General features: G+C 42.0%; 1 protein-coding gene across 5 annotated transcripts; it reads left to right on the forward strand.

Annotated features, from left to right (window-relative positions):
- Positions 1–269: 269 nt before the first annotated feature.
- On the forward strand, positions 270–19329 carry TPM1 (tropomyosin 1). 5 transcript variants are annotated; one of them, XR_014618755.1, is made up of 10 exons: positions 289–603; positions 1529–1654; positions 7463–7596; positions 8742–8859; positions 9334–9404; positions 10228–10303; positions 11000–11062; positions 11331–11400; positions 12670–12914; positions 14175–14382. XR_014618755.1 is itself a non-coding variant. In XM_084293442.1 (10 exons), the coding sequence occupies exons 1-10, from the start codon at positions 490–492 to the stop codon at positions 14176–14178; spliced, it is 855 nt and encodes a 284-aa protein (XP_084149568.1). In that variant the 5' UTR covers positions 289–489; the 3' UTR covers positions 14179–14382. The 5 variants fall into 5 exon arrangements, 3 of the variants coding, with proteins under 3 accessions (XP_084149570.1, XP_084149568.1, XP_084149569.1); XM_084293442.1 differs by having other exon boundaries at positions 12670–12748; XM_084293444.1 differs by lacking the exons at positions 1529–1654; positions 12670–12914; positions 14175–14382 and adding exons at positions 1224–1349; positions 19124–19329 and having other exon boundaries at positions 270–603.
- The last annotated feature ends 4527 nt before the right edge of the window (positions 19330–23856 follow it).

The raw sequence follows: 23856 nt of genomic DNA on the forward strand, positions 1-23856 counted from the left end.
CCCTGCCAGGAGCAGCCTGGAAGCGGCCCGTGCTGCCTGTTTAGAAAGGGAAGGGACGGCTCCCCGCCTTCCCTCGCCCCAAATATAGGCACATCCAGGGCCAAGGGGCAGGCGGCAGCGAGTGGGAGCGGCCAGCCTCCCACCCGGCCGGGGGAAAGGGGTAGGGACGGGCGGGGGAGGGAGGGAGGGAAAGAAGGAGGGAGGGGAAAAAAAAAAAAGCCCTTTCCAAAAAAGTATTGGATGTCTTGAGGAATGCAGTCGGCCCCCTGGGAAAGTACATATCTGGGAGGCGCTCCCTGCCCGCTGCTCGCACTCCGTCGCCGCCCCGGCCCGCACCGCCCGGCCCCGCCGCCCGCCGGCAGCTCCGCGGGGCCGCGTCTGGCACTGCTCGGCCTCGGGCTCCCGCTCGGCTCCCACCCGTCCCGGTGCTGCTCCAGCTTTCCTTTCGGGTTCACTTCGCGCGGGGACGCGCCCTAGCCCACCGCCACCATGGATGCCATCAAGAAGAAGATGCAGATGCTTAAACTGGACAAGGAGAATGCCTTGGACAGAGCCGAGCAAGCCGAAGCGGACAAGAAGGCAGCGGAGGAGAGGAGCAAGCAGGTCTGCACCGAGGGTCCTGGCGCGGCTGGCACCGGGGCACAAGTTTTTCCAGACCGTTTCTCTCTGATTCCTTTTTTATAAGTACCTTGCTGACCCCTCTCCCGCCCCCCATCTCCTTCCCTGCAGAACTGGTTGAACTAATGAAGCCCTCTTAAAGAGGGATTTTCCCCGTGGCTGGAGGTTTCTGGGGGCCCAGCAGGCAGGAGGTGGTGTTCCCGCACCCTGGGACAGCTGCGTGGCCTCTGTGCTTTTGTCACAGTGGCTTGGCTGAGAGCCGCTGCCTCGAGCAGTGGGTTAGCGAGGGACAGACGTGCAATGTGGTGAAGGAGACGTTAAAGCTGGGTTTGTGTGTCCCCCCCCACCCCATACCACCTAGCAGACTTGTTTCGGCTGCTCCCTCCATCTCCAGGTGTGTCCCTCATTTTCCTGGGCCACTCCAAACCCCCTCCTTCACACATGGGGCTTTATTAGTTTGGGGGAGGGGGGCATGGTGGTTGTAAGTTTCTTGGAGATCCTGAAGGAGGCCAGAGGAGAGGAGAGGGATTTTTAAATGACCTTCCCCCTTTTCAGAGCCCGGGGAAAAATGTCTTTGTGCATTGTATTTCCTCTTGTGCACCTAGTTAGAGGATGACATTGTGCAATTGGAAAAGCAATTGCATGTGACGGAGGATACGAGGGACCAAGTGCTGGAAGAGCTACACAAGTCTGAGGATAGCCTCCTCTCCGCAGAGGAGAATGCTGCCAAGGTATTGTGCCCTTGCCGTAAGCAAAGAGAATCTAACTGTCTCTCCTTCTCTCTCTCTCTGTCCGTCTGTCTTTTTCTGTCTCTTCTGCACTCGCACTTCTCCCTTTGCACGATCACGTTGCCTGCTGCACCTTTTCCTGCCCGCCCTCCCCTCTCCACCACTTTCCACCCGAATCACAGCTGGAGGACGAGCTGGTGGCTCTGCAAAAGAAGTTGAAGGGCACTGAGGATGAGCTCGACAAATACTCCGAGTCCCTTAAAGATGCACAAGAAAAGTTGGAACTGGCTGACAAAAAGGCCACAGATGTAAGTTACCCCTATCCCTTTCACCACCACCCCAATACAGAGACCACACACCCCCGCTGCACAGGCTGGCCAGGACTCCCAGGCAGCGCTCCGAAGCCTTGCTGAAGGCAGGGTCCAGGCACCTCCTGGACAGGGAGGTGGGAGTCACAGCACTGCCTCCTTGCATGAGGTTTGCACACTCTCAGAGGCATTTGGTTGGGTTTCTGCTCACTCAGCACGTGCTTTTCATGTGTATTTGCTGTTCCATGTGCTGTGGATTGTCAATTCAGATGTTGGGGAAAATGGCTCGGGGTCGAACGACGTTACCTTGGTAGTAAGTGGAACAGAATCTGAGAGCTAATAGCCGCTAGATCTGGGAGAGGGACAGCCAAGAAGAGCACATCATATAGATCCCACAGATGCAGAAGAGCAAGGGCTGCTAGTTCTGCCTGCAAGAGAGCTGTACCTAGGCGCACATGCATTAGAGCTGGTGCTGGATACTGGTTGGCTCACTCACTGATCCCTGAGATAAAAGGTCTTCTCCTAGCTTTTCTTATTGGAAATCCATGAGATGGTTTTACTTGTCAAGGAAAAGTTCAGTCCTGCTTGAGCGAAAACTCCCTGGAAGATGATACTTGCAAGGTTTGCAGTTCGGAGGACAGGGATCCTGGGAGCAAGCTGGGGGATATATATAGCTCAGCACTTTATATGGTAATAGTACAAGAGCGCGTGCCCCTCCCAGGCCCTCATCCCACCCACCTGTCTGCCCCTGACATGCATTTAACGTATTACATGCACGGAACTGTGCAAGTTTACTCTTTCTGCAGCTAAGGTCCAGATCACTATGGCTGCTGCTGTACAATCCAGTTTCTCTCAGAGAACATCTTGGGTCTGAATTACAGGATTAGGCAAAAGCACAGTACTCCCAAAGCGATGACCATCCTTTTCCTATAACACAGCTTTTAAAATTAACCTCAAAGCCATAATAAGAAGACGAGTTGCCGCAGATGAAGCAAGCAAAGTGGTGGAAGGATACTTTTAGAAAGGGAAATGTTACTCAAACCAACTTTGCATGAAAGGCAACATGCTTTTATGCTATTTTACTTTTAAAAAGAGACCACAAAGAAAGGTTTAATTTCAGTACAGCAATTAAGTTGCGTAGCTTTGACAGAGAACTCAACAAACATAAGTGTGCATAGGAATGGGGGAGAGGGATTTTGCGTGTAATGGGGATCAGATGTCTTTCTTCTTCTGTGTATGGCTGCATAGATGAGAGGCAGCTTCCTAGCAGGACGTTTATTTAACTTGTTCAAAGGAACCGCATATAGATCCAGGGGAGATATTCCTTATAAGGAAAAGTATGCAGACTATTTGGAAATAGCTCGCCTAGGATGAAGGCGAGAGAAATGCTACTAGATTCCCTGTTGGAAAGGAACATCTCCCCAGCCAATCCCAGGGCTATTTGCCTTCGCTGGAAAACAGCGTTTGGAAGCTAGTTGAGGGCAATTGTGTTTGCAGTCACCCCTCGGGCGGAGGGTAGGTAGAGCGTCTGGCTTGTTTTCATCGAGATGAACGCCGTGTTTAATGCTATGCGTGGAATACGCCTGGCAGTTGAAGGATGTCTTGCTTTTTCGGCGACGCAGAGTACTTTGGGGAACGGCAGCTGGCCCACTATTCGCTCCACAATCTTGGAAAGAGAGCGAAAAGACGGGGCAGGGGAGGGAGCGCCGGCTGCCTGCAGCGCAAACAGCGGGGGCCGAGGCCGCCTCCCCGGCCTGCCTCCTGCGGAGCCGCCGCATCCCGCGCAGCACCGGGCGGGCGGCGAGGCCCCGGCGCCGAGGCCGGGCAGGGGGAAGGCAGCGGGGCGAGCCCCGCACCGCCAGGGGGCGCCGCCGCCCCGCGCAGCCCCGGGGCGCCCACCTGGACGCGGAGCCTTCGCCGCGCCGGCCCCGGCCCCGGCCTCGGCGCGGGGCCCCGCCGCCCCCAGCCCCGCCCCGGTGCTCGCTGCGCTGCGCTGCGCACCGGGAGACTTCCGGGGCTGGGGCGGAGGCTGCGGGGAGGGAGGCGGCGCGGTGAGGCGAGGCGAGGCCGGGCGCGGGCATGGCGGCGATGAGCTCGCTGGAGGCCGTGCGGAGGAAGATCCGGAGCCTGCAGGAGCAGGCGGACGCCGCCGAGGAGCGGGCGGGGCGGCTGCAGCGGGAGGTGGACCAGGAGCGGGCCCTGCGGGAGGAGGTAGGGGTCGGGGGGGGTGAGCGTCCTCCCCCCCCCCAGCCCGGCCTCGCCGCCGACAAAATGGGCACCTGCGGCTGGGCGGGGGAGGCTGCAGCGCCCGAGGGGAGCGAGATGTCGAGGGAGAACGGATTTAGGGGAGAGACATGAGATCGGGTGGTCCACGCTAGGTGCCGAGCAGGCTTGTGGGTTTTTGCAGCTGCTCGTTGGCTGCGCGTCCCGTCCAGCTTCATTCCCCGGGAGGTAAGCGCCCTGGCTGCTAAGGGCTCAAAGACCTGGGAGCGAAGCAGAGATGGCAGCAGCTGAGCACTTAGCCACAGCGTGTGGAAGCACGCCGGCGATGTGATTAGCTGGCCCCTGTCACTGTGCATCTGCACCAGAGCATCTGCAGTATGTTTAGCACAGCAAAAGCAGTAGCTGAGAGTGGAAGGGAGTGGTCTGCACGGTTTTAGGCAGGGACAAGGTCAGGTGTAAGCAGCACGGATTTGTCTAGCAGGGAGATGTGGTTATGGGTGGTAGTTGCGGCAAAAAACTGATAGTGCTGTTGTTTGCCTTGCCACTGACCTTGGGAACTCCTAGCAGCTGTAACTCATTTTTTTCTTTCTATAAAACGTAGAGTGTCATTTTTGGCAGCGTCTGCTGGTTGCTTGAAAGTGATGCAAAATAAGATTATTTTTTTTTTACACACATAGTTTATCCCAGTGTAAAAGGGGTAATTATTGTATTTGCATCTAATGTGGGGCTTGCTGCACGTTCTGGGCAGCAAACTTACAAGGTATGTAGCAGTAGTAAGCCTTCTGATCCCTTTGAGCTGGCCTTCCAAAGGAGCTCAGTATGGCTCCTTACGGGTGGGTGGCTGCTTCATTCTTGCAAGTCATTTCACATACCTAGTGCTTGTTTGTTGTTGGTTTTTTGTTTTGTTTTTTTTTTGAGAGAGATCATGTCACAGTCGGTAACTTGTCTTCTAAGGGTTTCTGTTTTAAAAACGATTGCATTTGTGTTCTAAGCTTTTATTTCCTATGAGTAAAGGCCACCCATTTTCCCACCCTCAACAACACACACAGTTCTAAACAAGGATATTAAGGTTAGTTACAGGGTCACTAAAAATGGGAAGTTTTGGTGATACCTTTGGTGGCAGAAGGAAGAGCACTGGAGGAGCGATTACAGCCTGTTGGTTAAGTCATGCCATTAGAGCTTGGCCACAGGGCAAGGCTTAGAGTTACCATCCAAAAGGGTAATGTTTGTCTGTTTCCTGGAGATAATGTGGAATTCTGCAGAGCGTGTTTGCCTGGTACTTACATATTTGTTTGGAGGGGATCAGCGCTTTGGTGAATAAACCCAGAAAACTGAACTCCCAGGCACACAAAGACCTGTGCCTCTTCCCTAATGCCAGCCAGGCACGGATTTTTTTTAATTTTTGCTGCATGATTGAGGAGGGAAGCTTTGAGAACGTTGCAGCAGGCAAGCTGAGGTGTGAACTTGACCCTTCCCTTAGTGTATTGCCTTATACGTATAGCATGTGACCAGCTCAAGGTTGTTTTTTTTTTTTTTCTCTTCCTGTGCAAGGTACAGATACGCAAACAATGAAAAAGCTACAGCAGTGGCCAAAGCATTTCGCAGTTTACAACTTTTGATTGTTAAACCAGATTGTTAAAGGTTTGGAGTCTGTGACAAGGAGGCATTGCTTTTAGAGAGTCCCTTTGGTTGTCTGTGTGCATCTCGTGGGGCTGTTAGTAACTGCATTTTCATAATGCAGTTTTCCTTTTTCAATTATATGATTAGCTGGAAAACAGTCTTTCCTACGGCAGTAATAATTAACACTCAGTTGTAACCTATCCATGGCATCTCTCATTGTGAAAATATGCAGCGTCAAAAATGCAGAAGGCTGTGTTTGCCTGTTCATCGTGGGAGTGCCCCTAATGTCACTGGGGTTTTTCCTTCCTCACCATATAAGGCAGAAGTCCTGCTCCGCCGAGTGACTTGGGCCATATAAGGCTGCAACGTTGGTGAAACCTCATTGAGTTGCTGGTGGTGGAGCAGGAAGTAAAAACTTGAACTTTAGTCACCCTCTGTTTTCTAAGCATATTGTACACTCTTATCGGGATGAGGAGTCTTGACATGATAATAATTAACTTGTAGCATTACAGATTTCCCAAGGGTGATGTTTCTGAAAGAACATGTATTTCCACCACTCCCAAAGCTGCTTTGTTTCTCAAAAAGTTCAATTTTTTGCTATTCAAAGTTGGCAAATTGCAGGTTTGGAGTCCCACTGTTGGTTATATAGCTAGGTGAAGATTTTTGAGAGGGGCTAATGTGGAATCGTAAGGATCTAGTTTCTTCTACTCCTGGTACAGTGTACTCACTGCCAACACTCAATGTTCAAATACAGATTTACTTCTCAGATGTTAGTGTTACTTCCAGTGTTTCAAGTAGCAGTGTTACTGTTATGTCAGATGCTGTTCACTTGGCTGTTGTATAAGTTCTTGTGTTACTCACAACAAAATTCAGGCTGTGGCCAGCTGTATCGAACTACCTCAGAGTAGTAAAAGCAACAAACAGCAGTTCTTAAATTTTTAGTTGAAGAAAAAGCATTGGTACTTTTGGTGTGATAGCTTTCCCTTTTTTTTTTTTTTTCCCCCCTGCTGGAAATTAAAATTTGTTTGCCCTCACGTATGGCAAGAATATTTTCAGTACTAGTTAAGAGTAACTGCTGTTCTTGGAAGTGTTCTTTTTGGAATAATGGTGATTTTGTATGTTTTGTTTATTTTGAAAGAAATTGAGTTTAATAACGAGGTTATTATGGGAAGGCTGTTACAGAAATTATTCTACAAGTGTGGGTTTGAATATATTAGAAGTAAAAACTTGTAATGATAGGAGGCAGATGTGTTGTACATAACATTAAGCAAATAGGTAATGGAAGAGAGGCAAATCTAGGGGAAATCTGAGGATGACAGTTTGGAGGGGAAAAATATTTTAAGCAATTGTTGCCTGTACCTGGGTCCTTACAAAATGTAACCTTTGCTGGTGCCTTCTTTGTCAGCTCTTGAATAGGTTGCCTGTAAGCAAAACTTGTGAGTATTCAAGCACTCTAAATGTTCTCATCCCATCTCTGTAGGAGCTATCTCATTGCAGATATTGATCCAGGTGTATTTTTGCGTGTTTACTTTGAGCTCTTTTTATGGAATTCAAGGAAACATTGGGGCAATACTTATTGCAAAATATGGCAAAAGGGCATAGGTAAAGGATTTGGGATAATGTGGAAGGATCACAATAGTTTGTGTTGATCTCCTAAAAGGGAAGAAAGGCAATTGGTTCATGTCTGCAAAGAACCAAAGGTAACGTATTCAGGAAACAATGCATAATTCTTCTAGTCCTGTTCTTTCTAGTACACGTTGTACGGTCCTTAACGTGCCTTGTGTAAAGGAAGCAATAACTTCATAATTCAATGAGGGCATATACATCTCTACGTGGGCTTTTTAGTGGATGAAGTCAGAAATTACAAAGTGCTCTTAAATGGCACTAGCAGGTACGTGGTGTAACCTTTTGAAAAAGGTGATGCATGTCTTATCATGAACTAATTTCTGTTCTTTCTGTGCTTAGGCTGAGAGCGAAGTAGCTTCTCTGAACAGACGCATCCAGCTGGTTGAGGAAGAGTTGGATCGGGCTCAGGAGCGCTTGGCTACTGCCCTGCAGAAGCTTGAGGAGGCTGAGAAGGCTGCAGATGAGAGTGAAAGGTGGGTGGATCCACTCCTACTAGCTGGATTACCCTTATGACAAAGGTGGTAGTTGACAGGGTGTGGGCTAGGGAAATAAATTAAACCACTCCTATGTCTCCGCACACATGTAATCCACTCTGTCTTTGGACTTCAGTCACATGGACTTCGGTCACAGTTTGTCTGTAAGGATGTCTGAAATGTATGGGCTTGAATTCTTGTTCGTGTCTCAGCTGTAAAGATAACATTACTCTAGTGCTGCTGTGTGATTCTTAATTTCATTGTGGGTAGAAAATCCCACAGGGAAATAGCAAAGTGCTGGAAGAGGCTTTGATTCTCCTGTTGTTAGGATTTATACATGTAGGTGAGAAAAGCAGAGAGAGATCCCACTAATTCTGTCATATTTAGGCTGGGATTTCCAGATGTTCCTAATAAGAGTTAGGTAGTGCCCATCTTTCACTAATGCAAACTATATTTTATAGCTGTGATAATTCCTTTTGGGAAGGAATCCCAAGTATTCTGGATATTTGTTTCTACCTTGCTAACAGCACAGCCTGTTGAAAAGAAAATACATACTGTGCATTGTGAAATAGTTAAGAAAATTTGTGTCAAACACGTATGGAAGGGGTAACACAATATTTCCTATTATGGAGGTGTTAAAATTTGCTTGTGCAGAGCATGGTGAACTTCAGTGCTTTAGGACTCCGATGTAGAAAAGCTCATGGGAGTCTGCATCTGTTTTTCCATAAACATGATGTCTGTCGATCCTGCAGGGTTTGGAGCGTGCTAACTCACAGTGAGTGTAGAAACGTGGATATCTTCAGTCATATTAGGTCTTTAGAAGCAAGATCCCTTATTTACCTTTCTCGAGAACATTTTATCCTGGAATTTTAAATAAAAAAGGGTAGTGAAGTGATTGAGTTTCTTTGTAGAGCTAAAGTGTGGAAAGAGCTAAAGAAACTTTTTCTTCCTAAATCATGCTGCTTTTGCTCTAAACTTCGAAGTATGGATATACAGGACTAGACCTCTGGTGTGATAAGTCAAGTATCTGATATGCTTCATTCATCTTAATGCATCTGTCTGAAAGTCACACTCCAATAGTAGTAGAACTGGAGATGAACTGGCAAACCTTGAACCTTACATTTCCTGTTTTTCATGTCTTTCAGAGGAATGAAAGTTATTGAAAATAGAGCCCAGAAGGATGAAGAGAAGATGGAAATCCAAGAGATCCAGCTTAAAGAAGCTAAGCACATTGCTGAAGAGGCCGACCGCAAGTATGAAGAGGTTAGTTTTTGGGCACAGATCATCTGTTTCTAAGACATTTAAGCTGTTATTGTAATTCCTTTTTATTTTTGTTCTTTTTTTTTTTTTTCCTGATTAAAGTGCAAAAGATTGCAAACACCACTGTTTGCAGCTGCAGAAACAAAAACAGGCACCTGGATGCCTTCAGGGACAAGGTAGCAGGAGATCTGTACTCAGATCTTTGTGCTAAAACAGTTGAGAGTTCCCTGGTTTCTTAAGGACCCTCTCGCAGGGAGAAAAAATATTTTAAAGCTGCCTTTCAATGAATTGAAAAAAGAGATCTTGAAAAAGGTCAGGTAACAAAGACCCAAGTTAATGCTGAAGATACCGCATGATGAAACCCACATGTTAACCAGAAAATGGGAAGAGGTCCAACTGCGTGCTTTGTGGATTCTACGGACAGATGTTGGCTGCAGCAATGGGTTATCCATGAATGTCACTTGCTTTTGCCTGTAGGTAGCTCGTAAGCTTGTGATCATTGAGAGTGACCTGGAGCGAGCTGAGGAACGTGCTGAACTATCAGAAAGGTAAGTGTTCGACTGTCCCTGAGATGCCTGTGAGGTGCCACAAGACAGTAACTGTAACAGCATGAAACACTGGCAGTACACCCTGCGTTCAGCTCAAAGCTATGTTTTGCTCATTTACTCTAATGGTTGAAATAAATGGTCAGCACCAAAGTAAATGTGTTTGTATGTGTGTGCGCGTGTTTTGTCACTGCATGCTGTACCTGCACACTGATTTTGTGAATGGCTTTTGTGCATTTCATGTGTTCACTAACAGCCAAGTCCGACAGCTGGAAGAACAGTTAAGAATAATGGATCAAACCTTGAAAGCATTAATGGCTGCAGAGGATAAGGTACTGATACTAATAAACAGTTTTTAGGTTTAACTGCAACCCAAGTCTTTCAGCTTCCATAGCCAGTTAGCTCACTCAGTAACAAATAGATCCTCACTGTGCTCTTTACTCCCTTTGCATCTTGCTTTGGTGTTTTTCTTTGGTCTCTTTTTTGTTTATTTGTTCATTTTTGCCTTTAAAACTGATCTCTTATGCAGCCAAAAAGAAGCTGAACTATCTCACGTGTAAATGCTTTGTAAATATTTCTGTGTAAGCCAAAGGCTGTAGATAATTTGTGTCTGGTTGTCATCTTAATGCACACTTAAAATGGAATTTGGCATTGTAAAATGTTGCTTTCAGTCTGTGATAGATTCAGCTGCTTTTGAGGCCGTTCTTTTGCTCTGTAATTGTTTTCATTTTTCTCTATCTTTTCCCCCTTTTTTTTTTTCTCCTGTTTCCTTTGCTTGACTGAATCTTCCATCCACCCCTTTCCTGCCTTCCTTCCGAAATAACAGCAAATGTGCTGAGCTTGAAGAGGAGTTGAAAACTGTGACCAACAACCTGAAGTCGCTGGAGGCTCAGGCTGAGAAGGTAGGCTAGAGACTTGTGTGAGAATGTGCTCATTATGCTATCCCCTAGATTGGCCTTTGCCATTTTTTTTATGATCGCTTTGCAGTATTTCAGCAGGACAATTTACAGGCTGCCCAGGGAGATCGTGGAGTCTCCTTCTCTGTAGATACTTAAGGCCCATCTGGATGCCTACCTGGGCAGCCAGCTCTAGGGAACCTGGTTTTGGCAGAGGGGTTGGACCCGATGATCTCTTGAGGTCTCTTCCAACCCCTACAATTCTGTGATTTGTTAGTGAAGCATTTGGACTTAATACTCAGTTCATATCTGGCTATTATCAGAACTTTGTATTCCTTTAGGTTCCACATAGATTAGTATTATTTGAACATATCTACTGCTAAATAGTCTAACATAGTTTAGTATTCTTTATATAATATGACTCAAAATGTCATTTGTGTGCTAATCTTTAATTTGTCCAAATGCCATTCATCTTTAAACTGTAATACTAATTTCTACTCAGAGTTTCTGCTGTACCCTGCTAGAATACAACTCAGGGAAATTTTTCTCTTGAAGTAAGTTGTATATGACCACAGTCTGGTAAGAGGAATTCAGTTATACCCGCATTAATTTCTTTTACACAGTTGATCTATTAGAAGAGTGGTATTTTTTATACACATAGAATGCTTGATCTAATATCAGTGATCTTCTTTCTAATTACAGTACTCACAGAAAGAAGACAAATATGAGGAGGAGATTAAAGTCCTGACTGACAAACTGAAGGAGGTAAAACTAGAGCTGTTCTTTATAACAGATCTTTGACTAAAATTTTGATTCTTTTAATATAAAAACTACTTTGATTCTTTAAGGATGAACATGTCATTTTGGGGTATAGTGTTGGATGTCATTCCTAAAAAGGAGCATTGCTTTGTTGTTTTAATCATTTTTCGTCTTATTCCTCTCATTGTCCTTTTTTCCCTCATATGAATTGCTGTTCTTCTATTTGTAAGTAATATGTATTCCCTACAATCGTTTGTACTGGTCTTGACTTCAGGCTGAGACCCGTGCTGAATTTGCTGAGAGGTCAGTAACCAAGCTGGAGAAGAGCATTGATGACCTAGAAGGTATGGTCTTTGTTTTCCTTATTTACTAAAGAAATACAGATCTTTTATTCTCCTGGTTTTATCTAGTACACAATTCTACTTGCCTAACTTGTTCTGCTTATATAAATATGGTTTGTTTAAAAAGTACTTTTAAAAAAAAAAAATCTAATTGAAATATATTGATGACTTAAATGTTTCAGGTGAACAGTGTTTTGCTCTTGCCCGTTCCTTTTCTCTGATGTCCTCAAGACTCCTTTCACTTTCTGCTTTACACTTGTCTACTTGGAGTTTTATAAATGTATAGGGTAAATGATTAGATAAGTAGCATTAGCTTATTATAAAGGTGGTGAAGAGTTAGGTTTCTAGTAGTTAAGAATGTAACAGGCTGACGTAATTTATTATTGTGATCAGGGCAGGCATTTTGTGACATAGAACAGTTGCTGGTTTTCAGTAAATCTTTTGGATTGTATATATACTTGGGAGGACAGCTTATTTAAATTCATGGAGTTTGTTTTAAGGTTTTGTTAAATCTTTCAGAACTGCAGTAGAATGTGCTTTCTCCCTCCAGAGAAAATAATTCAGTAGTGCTTGGTAATAAAAAGTTGTATGGAGTTCACTACTTAGATGTGTTACATAGTCTAGGATTTAATAAGCTCGATTGCTTGGCATGTCAGACTTAGGTGTAAAGGGTACAAAATACAGCTGGGGAACTGCTGCAAGTTTATGGTCGCTGACTCAGGAAGCAGAAAAGAAAAGCTAAGTTCTTAGAACAAAAATTCTCTGTTAAAAAGTGCTTGACAGATCACCCAAACCAAAATATGTTTTTTTGTTGTTGTTGTTTTGTGAGTGTGTGTGTTTTTCTAAAAATAAAAGGAAAAATTAACATATTTCTTGAGACCCATTTTCAGATCTCCTGTCCCTGGTACTGACTTCTGTAACTCCTGTGTGCCCTCCTAATGTGCATTAGAACAAAAATTTAGGGCAGGGAAACAGATTTAGCTTCCCATATACACTTTGTTTCCTTCATCTTGTGTATATCACAGGTTGTCCCACTGGCAGTGCAGTTAATGAACTTGTCATATGAAACTACTCACAGTTGTTTTTTTTTACTCTTCCCTAATCTTTTATTTTCTTTTTTCGTTGTCCTGTCTGCTGCAACAATTCTTCCTGTGCATTCTTACCCTTTTCTGCTGCTTCTGGATGGTATCACATGCCATTGCCTTCATCTTCCATCCCACGATCACACTCCATTTCCTCGTGCACCTCTTCTTTCCCTGGGGGGAATGTTAGATGAGCTATATGCTCAGAAACTGAAGTACAAAGCCATCAGTGAGGAGCTCGACCACGCTCTCAACGATATGACTTCCATGTAAATGTCTTCCCAGCTTGTGCCTGCACCTGCTTCCCTGCCCTCATTGATTGCGCGGTTCCGGCTTTGTGAAATCATACTCCCTCTGTAGCGGGAGACGCATTTCTTTAGCGAGACTAGGTGTACAAAATACCATGAACAATTTCTTTACTGTGGCAAAGTGTGGGTGAGTGTTGTGCCTAGCCTGGTAAATACTCATGGTGATTTTGTAAGCTAATCAATGAGCTAATGAGCTTGCGTTTACTCTTTCAGTATGTATCTGCAATCCTTATGTCTTGCAGTTGCCCTTTGTAGCTCTGCACTTATCCTTTCAGTTCACCTCTGTTCATGTATTTCCTATCAGGCCCATCATTTTGAATTTGCCAAAAAATGATAATCTCAGTATACATGTTGCATTGAGTGTGTTTTGCTCTGGTAAAGCTCTTAGAAGAGTTTCAGAGGAATTTAGACTTAGCTCTGTTAATAATAGTGGAATGTGTGTGTCTTAAATATCCTAGACTGCTCAGAAATTTTCTGCTGTAAGCATTAAGTTACAAGTGTGAAAAATAGGAACACTTTATGATTTAGACCCATGAAAGTGACAGTTGAAGTGTAGGTTATTTCTGCATATTTTGTGGAGGGTAGTAGTAATTTAATTTATAAATAGCAAAAGTGTGGTAAAAACAACTTTAGTTATAAGGAGAGAAAGAAAAATCATTTTAGGTGGGAGAAAAATAAAACGATTGGTTGTAAGGTGCAACTAGTCCATGCAGTGATTCATACACACTGACTCTTCCTGCATTGATGTAAAACTCTGAACAGAGGTCAGCTGTGCTAAATCCACCTTCCCATGCTCATAACATTTCATTTGCATGAACCCCTGTAGAACTGACATGGGAAGAGTTGTGGCTTTCTCAAGTGCTTGTGAGGTGTGATGTCCAGTCCTAGAACTTGTGGAAGCTAGCACTTCCAGCAAGACATTAGCTCTGAGCAGGGCTTAACATGTATTTTGTGTGCACCCATATTTTAAATATTTTTTCCTTGGTGTTTTTTTTTTTTAATCCCCACATTTCTACATTGCTTTCCTCCTTTTCTTCCACAACTTATTAGGGGTCTAATATTGATTGCTTTGTATGCTTTGATTGTGATGTACCAGCACATCAGTTCAGTCAGTGGCTTATCAAACAAATAGATTTTTTTTTTCCTCCTCTGTATACAGAGATTACAGTATTTCGTCCATTTGGGATATTTCCAGATAGAAAACAGGCTTTAAAATGTAGTACTGGTACATGAGGAAATTGCTGTAGCATTCCAATCCCAGCATGGTGTGGCATTTCACTAGTAGTCATCCTGGCATGCTGGATTCTGTTGTGTGCTGCTTTTTTGGACTTTTTTTTTCCTGCGCTTTTTTATTTCCTATCTTATCTCACTTTTTCTTTTCATGCAGATAATTTTCTTTGCTTCACTTCTCCAAAGACATCTTCATCAGGTTGGATAAAACATCTTGCCAAGATTTTGGATGTTTCATGGTTCACTGTCCTGTCTTCTAGCATACTTGACTCTATCCTTCTAGCACCTGTCTCGGAATATGCTTTTTGTGCTCTATTGTACAGAAACTCTACATCTCTCAATGTAAAATAAACATCCCAGCTGTATCCCTTTTGCTATCCCCTTGCCTTTTATTTATTTAAAGAGCCACTTCAGTTATTAATAAAAAATAATATACTTTTTTGGCCATTAGGGATTTAATTTTTGTTGATGCTTCCATTTTTCTTCTACAAACAATTTTACCTGACTGTTGACAATACAAAGCCAGCGACAGGAGTCTATGGGATAAGGATACCATTCTTGATATTCTGGGGTTAATACTGACCAGTTATGGTCTCACTCTTTTCCAAACTATGATGCAGATAAAACAACAAATTTAATGTGAAATGTTTCAGTTGTTATTGTTGGGCCAAAATCTACAAAAACATTACTGCCTTAAGGTCACTTGGTCGTGGGAGCATAGCTGAAAGCAGTTAAGCCTTTGACGTTAGATTTTTCACTTTAAAGCCCAAAATTTTCTCCTAGCTTGATGCTGAAGATTTCCTGTTTTTATATCAATATGTTATTCAGCTTAATTCTGAGAGATTTAAAGGGGCAGTATCAAAAATTCAAAATACTTTGCAAAAAGTTTTCCCCTCTTTTGCACCTTGATTGGTCAGTGAAGATACTGTGTGCTTACTTTTTCATTAGACTGTTCTTGAGTGGCAGGATGTGATTGAAAATTCAGCAGAGATTTCAGTAGATTTCCACTCTTGTACTTAGCTCAGATTTGTGAGTTTAAATTTTAGACTCATGAGAAATGTCTTAAAATTGGAACAGAAAACTTCTCATTATTAATGTAATAATGTGATGATTCTGCTACAATGCTACACTGATTTCAGGTTTGAAAGCTTAAACATTGACTTTCAGTTGATTTGGTAGTGCCTAGTTGAGTATGAAGCATTAAATAGTGACAGCTTGTTTTTTTTTTTTTTTTTTTGTAGCTATTTGCCACTAGGAAATTTAACTTACTTATTTTAATTTCATTTTCTTCACAATTAAGTTATTTTTCAGTTCATGTTCAGGTGAATCAGTTTAAACTGAATTGATTTCTGATTACACCTATTACTACATATATTGCTAAAGTTCCTAAGTTGCAGTGGCTAAGTAATCTCCAAACGTAGCACAGCTGAGTTCTAGCTTATCTTGTAAATGTGGCTTTCTTGGGATACCTATCGGCAATCACAGGTTGTACAGTTACTTGAGTTCAATACCTTAGTACTTATCAATTAAGATACAGTAAGTGAATACACTTGGTGTATTGCAACTGAAAAGTAAAATGTTTAGTGTGAAGGTTAATTACAATTGGATGAGTATTTGTAAAATGACTGAAGCGAATGTGGTTAACTTCACACATGCAAATGTCGTGGGGAACATGGTCCTGCCATTTAGCAGGTTAACCAGTGTATGTTGTGCTACAGCAACTCCAACCCCTTAATCTGTTGAATTCTTTTACTGTCTTCTTTTATTATATGTTTTTTCTTTGCAATACTGTTGCTTCTGAAGAAATAGCAAAAGAAAAACCCAATGTAGAAACCTAGTAATATTAAAAAAAGAAAAAAAAAAAAGTGGAAAATTCACAGTTGTTCTGAATGTCAGTATTTAATTAAAAACTTCTGTTCAAACATGCATCATCAGTCATCTGCACTGGGGGGTGATGAGTGTCTGGACAGAGGATTAGAAATGGGTAGCAAAGTGCATATATCCAGGTAGCCGCCCACAGAATGTGTAGCTGGCTATGCTGCACTGATGTTAACTCCACGGAGCTGTTCAGGTTTCTCAGTGCACTGTACTTCAGCACGCTGTCACCCTTGGACATGACCTGTACGTCAGGCTGTACATCCAACAAGGTCTGGCCATGTGTAGGTAGTAGCATACATGAGTGGTTGACAGAAGTTCAAAGCTGGCTCTGACATTTCATTTGCCTGGGATATGCGATGTGCAAGGGTAGCTCTGCTGAGGTTGAGCTTCAGGGGTTGTGCACCAGAAGTCAAACACACTGCTTGGCCCAAAGTGGCCGTGTACGGAGCCAGGACCTTTGGCTCTATCTGCATGATAAATCACAACCTCGCCAGACTTGTGTACAGGTAGTCAAGAGCTGACTTTACACTCACAACGTTTCCACACTTGACCTGGGGTTTTAGTCTCATTGTGGTTGTTGAGAAACACTGGAAGTTTCTGCCTCAAACCAAGAGATTAATTCTCTGTGATGAAGGTAAGCATCAAGTTTGTGATTCAAATTCTGTTGTTGTATTTGAATAACAACTAAATACATTTTGCCAAACAAAGTAGAATTTTTATTATGATGATGTCTCAATGTTTTTTCCATGTGTGTCTTAGTGTCAAATGTTATCCTCATAGTAGAGACAAAAAAACAATTGTTTCTGGACCAAGAACAGAATTGTGAAATGTGTCCTGCTTTTACTGAGCTGGCTGTTGGAGTTTAGGCTGTGGGGAGAAGTTGTCAGGAGCTGTCACTCAGTGCAAATGTGTTGTATGGAGTAACTCACTGCTTTTAAAAAAAAAAAAAAAAAAAAAAAAAAAGCTTTGCTATTGCTGTGGGCTGTTATGTCCAAGTCCCACAGGGGAAGAGGATTTTTGTGAAAGCTGTTAAGAATCTTGTGGAAAGAACCAGTCTTTTCCTGTAGTGGAATAATCTGGGATCAAGAGGTCAGGAGTACTGTTTGAATCTAGACTATTGAGTCCAATATAGACAATTAGAGAAAAAATAATCATCAAAGACCATCAGAGAACTTCTTTCTGCAGAACACACTAAATTCACTGTTGCATCATAGCTGTGGGTGTTCTGTTTGACCATGGAAGTGAACCATCCTGTCAATTTGCTGTATTCAAGCTGTGCAGATTTTCACGCTTCCATTTCATTTTCACCAATTGTTTTGGGGTTGTCTTTTTATAAAGTACCACTGGACAATTTACAGATATTGTAGTGTGTTAATATCAGTGATAACAATATGTTTACCCATCAAAAATACCATTTGGGCTGTCAGATTCCTCAGTAAAGTTATACAGTGAGAGTCAAACCTAGGGGCAGGCAGTTCATGCTCTCAGCATCTCTCCTGCTGTTGATTAGACTGGTTATGACACAGTTGCTTTCTGGCAGCTGACAGATGACGTTCCACCACGTTGTAAAAAATGCACAAAGAAAACTGGCACTCATAAAACAAATCTTTCATGCATTGTTCATGAAGGTTAAAGCAGGACTTCATTCTTCTAGGAATATAGCTGCTGTTCTTCCATTTGTATTCCCATTTGCCTGTCTCACAGCTGTTCTCTGCATTGGAGTTTTAGCAAGTCCTTTGCAGATTGTAGTAGCTGTTCCTTGGAGTAGCTATTTAATTACCAGAGTTCTAGGAAACAAAGGTAAAACGTTTCTGTTACTGAACTGTCTGTGGTGTGACCAGTTTCTTTATTAACTTACTTATCTGTTTTCTCTGTCTAATCTGTCTTCATTCTGCCTCTTTTTCCTTCTAACCTGCTTGCTGCCTGTACAGACCAACTCTACCAGCAACTTGAGCAAAACAGTCGCCTAACTAATGAACTAAAGCTGGCATTGAATGAGGATTAAACTTTGTTGTGACTATGTTGTTAACTTATTTAAAAACTGCTTATTCTGAAAGTTCCTCAAGAATGAATCAGTAAATGTAGAAATAAGCAAGAAACATAGACGTTGATTTTTCAGATTGTTGATTCTGCAGTATATTAATGGATTAAATTCTAATCTTATTTTGGAAAAATACACAAATGCTTCTTCTGAGGAGGCTTTCGTGTATCTGTATTCACACCTCCTTCAGAGGAGCAGTGTGCTCTTACTTTGGCTGTGCAATAGCTTTCCACTTCAGTAAACACGTAACAGCACTTAGCTAAGTGTCCAGAAAGTAGCAGCCTTTCTTCTGGAGAGACCTGCTGCTTTGTTGATGTCATGAGTTGGCCCTGGGAGTTTTACTAGAAAGTGGATGAGAGAAAATTGTTCACCAGGATTCATGTTTCAGAACCAACACAAAGTATACTTACAGCTGTTTTGTTATCTGGAGACTTCAATGCATAAATTTTGCATTACTATGAAATGGGCTTGTATTTAATTTCAAAAAAAAAAAAAATTAAAAAAAATATAAAGAAAAAAAAATGCTAGGAATGAGAGCTCTACCTGAAAATACCTGGTCAGTTTAAAGGTATGCTTGCATTAGTATGAAGTTACTGTTATTGGATTCTGGTATGACGCAGTTCTAAAACATTGTGCTTATTTATTGTATCATGTAAGTGTGTTAAAATGACAGTCCTATAAAAATGTGCATGCAACATAAAACTACTAACTTTTTTTAGGTTTTAGAAGAAACACATTTCTTAAAAGTCACTTGACTGAAGGGGAGATTGGTTTTAATTTCTTGTTTGTTCTTTGCAAGTTCTGAAATAAATTAACCTTACTTACGGGTCTGCAAAGAACTCAATCATTTTCTTTTTGCCCTAATTAAAAAAAAATTAAATCCATTCACTGTCTCAGTTTCCTATAGCAAAGAACTTCTAGAACACACAAGAACCTAATCTCTGGCAGTGCATTTTATAAACAAATGTACCTGCAAACAGTTCTAAACTTGCATTGCTTGCCATTTGTTCTATTAATTTGGAATTATATCTGGATGTGTTGTCTGGAGTTATCAGTATTTATGAGCATGCACATTTCTTACCTTATAAACCCTTGATTAGAAATGATCATTGCATGCCTTCATATTCTGAGAATCGGTGCCTCTGAAGAACTACTATTCATGTTTTGATTTTCTAATCCCACAACAGAGAAAGTGGCGCATGCCAAAGAAGAAAACCTTAATATGCATCAGATGCTGGATCAAACTTTACTGGAGTTAAACAACATGTGAAAACCTTCTTAGCAGCAACCACATTATTTGTTATATTATTTTTACACCTGCTTGCCGCGAAGCCCCATAAACATGTCGTTATTTTAGTTTCACCACAGTCACAAGAACATCAGCTAAATTATCAGGCAGGGGTCAGGGAAACACCAAAATGGGCAAGCCATATGCAGGTTAAGCTAATACGTTACGGTTTAAATGTGCCATTTCCCAAGAAAATGTTACCTACACTTTGTAGAGAGTTCAGTAATTTGATGTGCTTAATCTTTTGAAGGACCCTGGCTGTCTGAAAGTGTCCCACCTCAAGTGCCACCACAACTTTTAACAAGAATGATGATACATATTCAAAAGAGATTAAGTGGAAATGGTGCTATTTTCAACAAAAGGTTTTACTAAAGTCTTTTGTGTGATACCAGATAAGTCAGGAGTAGTCAAGCATAGTAATTTATTTTTATCAGAATTTTACTAATCTGTGAGGATTTGGACTTTCTGTGCCTTCTAATTCAATAAAATAAAGGTTATATAAGCAGCAGCAAAAAGCAAAGGGTTGTGAAGGTTTTAAATTATGTACTTCTGACTCATTACAGAAGTGTAGGTCAACATTTCACCTTGAGTATTCATTCAATTGTATTTTTCATGTTGAAATGAAAGATTCAATAAATTCAAGAGAAAACTAATTTGGAAGAGATTGTTTTAAAATGTATTTTATTTGTGTGGAGCTTGGGGAGGGGGTGGAATTTATAAATCGATATTCGCCTCACTTTATTTTTCACACTTTCTTTTGAGCAGTTTTAAAAGTATACCTGTATGTAAACATTGTATAATGATATGGAATAAAATGCACATTTTAGGACATTTTTTAAATTTTACTCTACTGTGATTTGTTTTTCATCATATTAGTTACCTGTCTGTGTATTGCTGTGTAAAATATGCACACGTGTGCTGGGTGTCATTGAGATGCATCATTACCACATTGGCTTTCGGTTTCTCCTTTGCTATCAGGTTAATGTATAAAAGTATAAAAACACAAACAAATGCAGTGGTTTGGACTTACATGGACTTGCAGCTGCTTAAAAGGGCCATTTGAGAACTGTACTGCAGGAATCTATCCCTGTCACCTGATTGTACTCCCAGATGGGTGCAGACAGCAACCACCACTCAAGGGAAGACAAGAATTTCAAAAATTACTACTTGTTGATCAAAACTGTTTTCAGTAGAAGCACTGTGTGACTTCATTGGCTTCTGTTGGGAAGTGAGCCCTAACAGCTGTGTTCTTCGAAATGCTATCCTGTACTTGTTCATCTTAACTGTTAATATGTATTAATTTACTTTGACAATGGTGATAAACTTTTCAAAATGATGTGCCAACTTCATGAGAGATCCTTTCACTTAACTTGTTTCTACTGGTTGCTGATTTCAGCATGTCTAGGCATTTTTATTTGATTTACAAGGTGTGACAATGAGAAACTTCAGAAATAATTCTCATCCCTTCTTTTCCTGTAGTGTGTTGCTGAAAGCTGATGCTGTCCATCCTTCTAGCAGCAAGGAGCTTGGTAAGAGGCAGGTAGAGGTAGCCCTCCAGATCATCAACGAATCTCCTTAGCAAGCAACTGAAACCAGGTGACTTTATCAGGAGCTTGTGTAGTGGTAAAAGGATGAAGTATTACATGATGGTGTCAGGTTAAAAGGGAGTCAGAAAGGGAGGATCTACTGATCTGAGTCTCTTTGGCCTTAGTTTTTGTTTTGATTGTGCTATGAAAGGGAGAACTTTGCAACTTGGCACACCTCTGCATGATTCATTAGCTGCTACCAAGTCATCCTGAATGGAAAGGAGATCTGCGGCTTCACATTTTCATGTAAGTGATTTTGGAAAGCAAAATACGTGTTCCAAAGCCCTGGCAGTATCTTAAGCTTTTACTGGAGGCTGACAGTGTAAAGCTCCAAATATAAGATATGCAGAGGTAAGTTAAACTAATCTTTCTTGTTCCGTAGTACAAAGATAAGGTGTCAGATAACTGGGCTTTAAGAGTTCCAGCCTTGTGGCACAGCAGGGCTGTTTGCAGTGGGAAGTGCTATGCTAGGTAGAGCTGAGAGCTGATCAGAGGAGTTCATGGCTCTTGGCCGTGAGTCTTCCAGAGCAAAGTGTACTGCCTGCTCCACTGGATTGCTTTTATGGTCCTATGGTCCATGCGTGGGACCTAAACCATGTGCCTGAGTAAGGTCAGACTGCTGCTTAAAATTGTTTGCTTTCTAGGAGACCACAAACTGTTCTGTGGTTTAGGAAGCCTGAAATCACCTCTTACTATGTGCAAGGGTGGGGGTAGGCTGTGGTTTTAATGTCTTAGTGAGATCATGTCCCATTAAAAGGGTAAGAATGTGCAAACAAGGAGATAGAAATGAATCTAAAAAAATGTTTCTAGAATAGACTTCCCCAAAGCGTATTGTTGTAGGTAATGGCATAAACCATTGTAACAAGCGAATAAAAGCTCTCTGTTTCCAAGGAGAGCTGAGGGAATATGAAGGTGAATCACCCTGAGTGGTGTTTTTGGCTGACTACCAACAGGCACATAAATGGATACATAGATGTATTTGCTGGAATATGAAAAATCCGTTTCCACCATACCTCATAAGCCACTAGCCATTGTGGATTGTTTGCCTGCAACGTCTGATCAGACAGAACTTGTGAAACTAGAAAGTGCTGGCTTGTAAAATACATAAGTCAGGTTCTTGATTTAACTCTATGCCAAACAAATAGGAATTTCTCTTGAAGGTACTTTGTTAGAAATGTTAACTCCAAAATTTGTTTAAATGGCAAAACCCTGCCTCATTCAGCACTCCCCAGTGTGCGTGTCTTGATTTGGCGTGTTACTCGCCCTTTTCTTCAATGCGGAAACATATTTGAGAGACTGAAATCTACCATTGTTGTGCAGCCATGCTCTGTAATTGTCTTGGTTGTTTTGTGAGTTTTCTTCCAATTAAATAAGCAGCACTGAGAGCACTGAAACTGGCAGAACCTGCCTTCTTGCAGTTTCATGTCTTGTGGTTCATTTTAAACATGCAGTGAAGTTGGTTGTTTTTTTTTGCAGATACTGATGCATTTGAGTTCTCTTGGCTTCCCTCTTGGGATTTCTTTGATATGTAGGAAAAAGCAAGGCCTGCTGTAGGGTGTGCCTTTCCTTCCAGCAGGACGCTCACAGGCATTCTGTTTCTAACTTATTTAATGGTTCCTTACTTTCACAAAAATGTGAGTTGTTAAACAGGAGGAGAGACAGAGGTAAGAGTGACATCTAAGCCCTTGTCTTTAAAAAGTGAAGTTAAAACAGTAGCCTGCACCTATAGAGCTCTGTCTGTCAGAGCTCTAGCACCTGACTGAGAAATCTGAGTCTGTAAAAGGTATTGTGCAATTGTGCATACTGACAGATTTCTGCCATCACTGATGGTGTTCAAAATCGGGATTAAATTGGCAAACTTCACTATACTGTCAGTGTTCTTGGAATATGTTTTGCTAGGCTGTCTTATGACTGCTGCAATATCTTACTAGTGGCAGTAAAATGAGAAAGTAATTAGCCAGCTATGAAGTTAAAAGAAAAAAGGAAAAAAGGGGGAAAAAAATTCTACCTGGGTCAGCCCTTGGGAAAATACTTTTTTTAGGTGCTTATTTTTTTCCATATTTCTGGCTTGTTTAATAATAAAACAAGCATAAGTGAAAGATTATGTGGGAATTACAGCAAAAGGGGCAAAGTTGTTGAAAAAAATAGTGCTTTAAATATATATTTAAAGTATACAGGAATAGTTCCTTTTAGCGGAGGAAAGCTGTGTAATGTTCTTTCTTCATGGTGGGTTGTGTGCTTTCCAAGACTATGGTATGGAAAAATTCAGACAAGTTTGTTTAAGTTTCTTGGCTTCAGTTGCAAACCTCCATAGTTTACAAACTGGCAAGTCTGAGATGTAGAGAAAACTGTTGCATATTTTTTTTAATGGAATAAATGCAGGGCACCTCTAATAATGAGGGGAACTCAGTGAGCAACTAGATATCCCAGTTAATTTATATGAGCGCAGAAACCATGTGAGACAGAAGCAGACAGAAATCTTAGATGCACAGAAAATACTTTTCTTCACAGTTGCTATTTCTTGACTAGCAGTGTGATAAACTGAAGGCACATCACATAGTTTTTTGGATATGAATATTTTGGCCTTTCAGGGCACCTCAGTACTGTTTTTTTCCCTCTCTTGGATGGTTTGAGGGATGGCTACATACAGGTTAAACAGCATCTCCTTTAAAAAGATTGAGCAGACTTCATGATCTTAAGGGTCTTTTCCAACGTACAGGATTCTGTGATTGTTTATTGTAAAAAGGAAAGTATTGTACACATGCACAGTATAAAATAGGATAAAGGGATGATGTAATTTATGCAGGCTATCTACAAAAAAATAAAAAATAGAAAGTGAACTAGACGAGAAAGCAGCTAACAGGGGAATGATAAGACAGAATTGTGCACAAGGGGTCAAAGGCCAGTCGGGAAGGTGGACAGCACGGAGCTGATTTATGGAAGAGTGAATCCTCCCATCCAAGTGCTGCCATGTAGTTGTGCCTTGTCCTGTTCCAATAGCACCCTCTTGTTCCTGCACCTACCGCATTCCCCTGACATGGAGGAA

The sequence above is a fragment of the Netta rufina genome (assembly GCF_964035555.1).
Source record: "Netta rufina genome assembly, chromosome: 11".
Classification (NCBI taxonomy): Eukaryota; Metazoa; Chordata; class Aves; order Anseriformes; family Anatidae; genus Netta; species Netta rufina.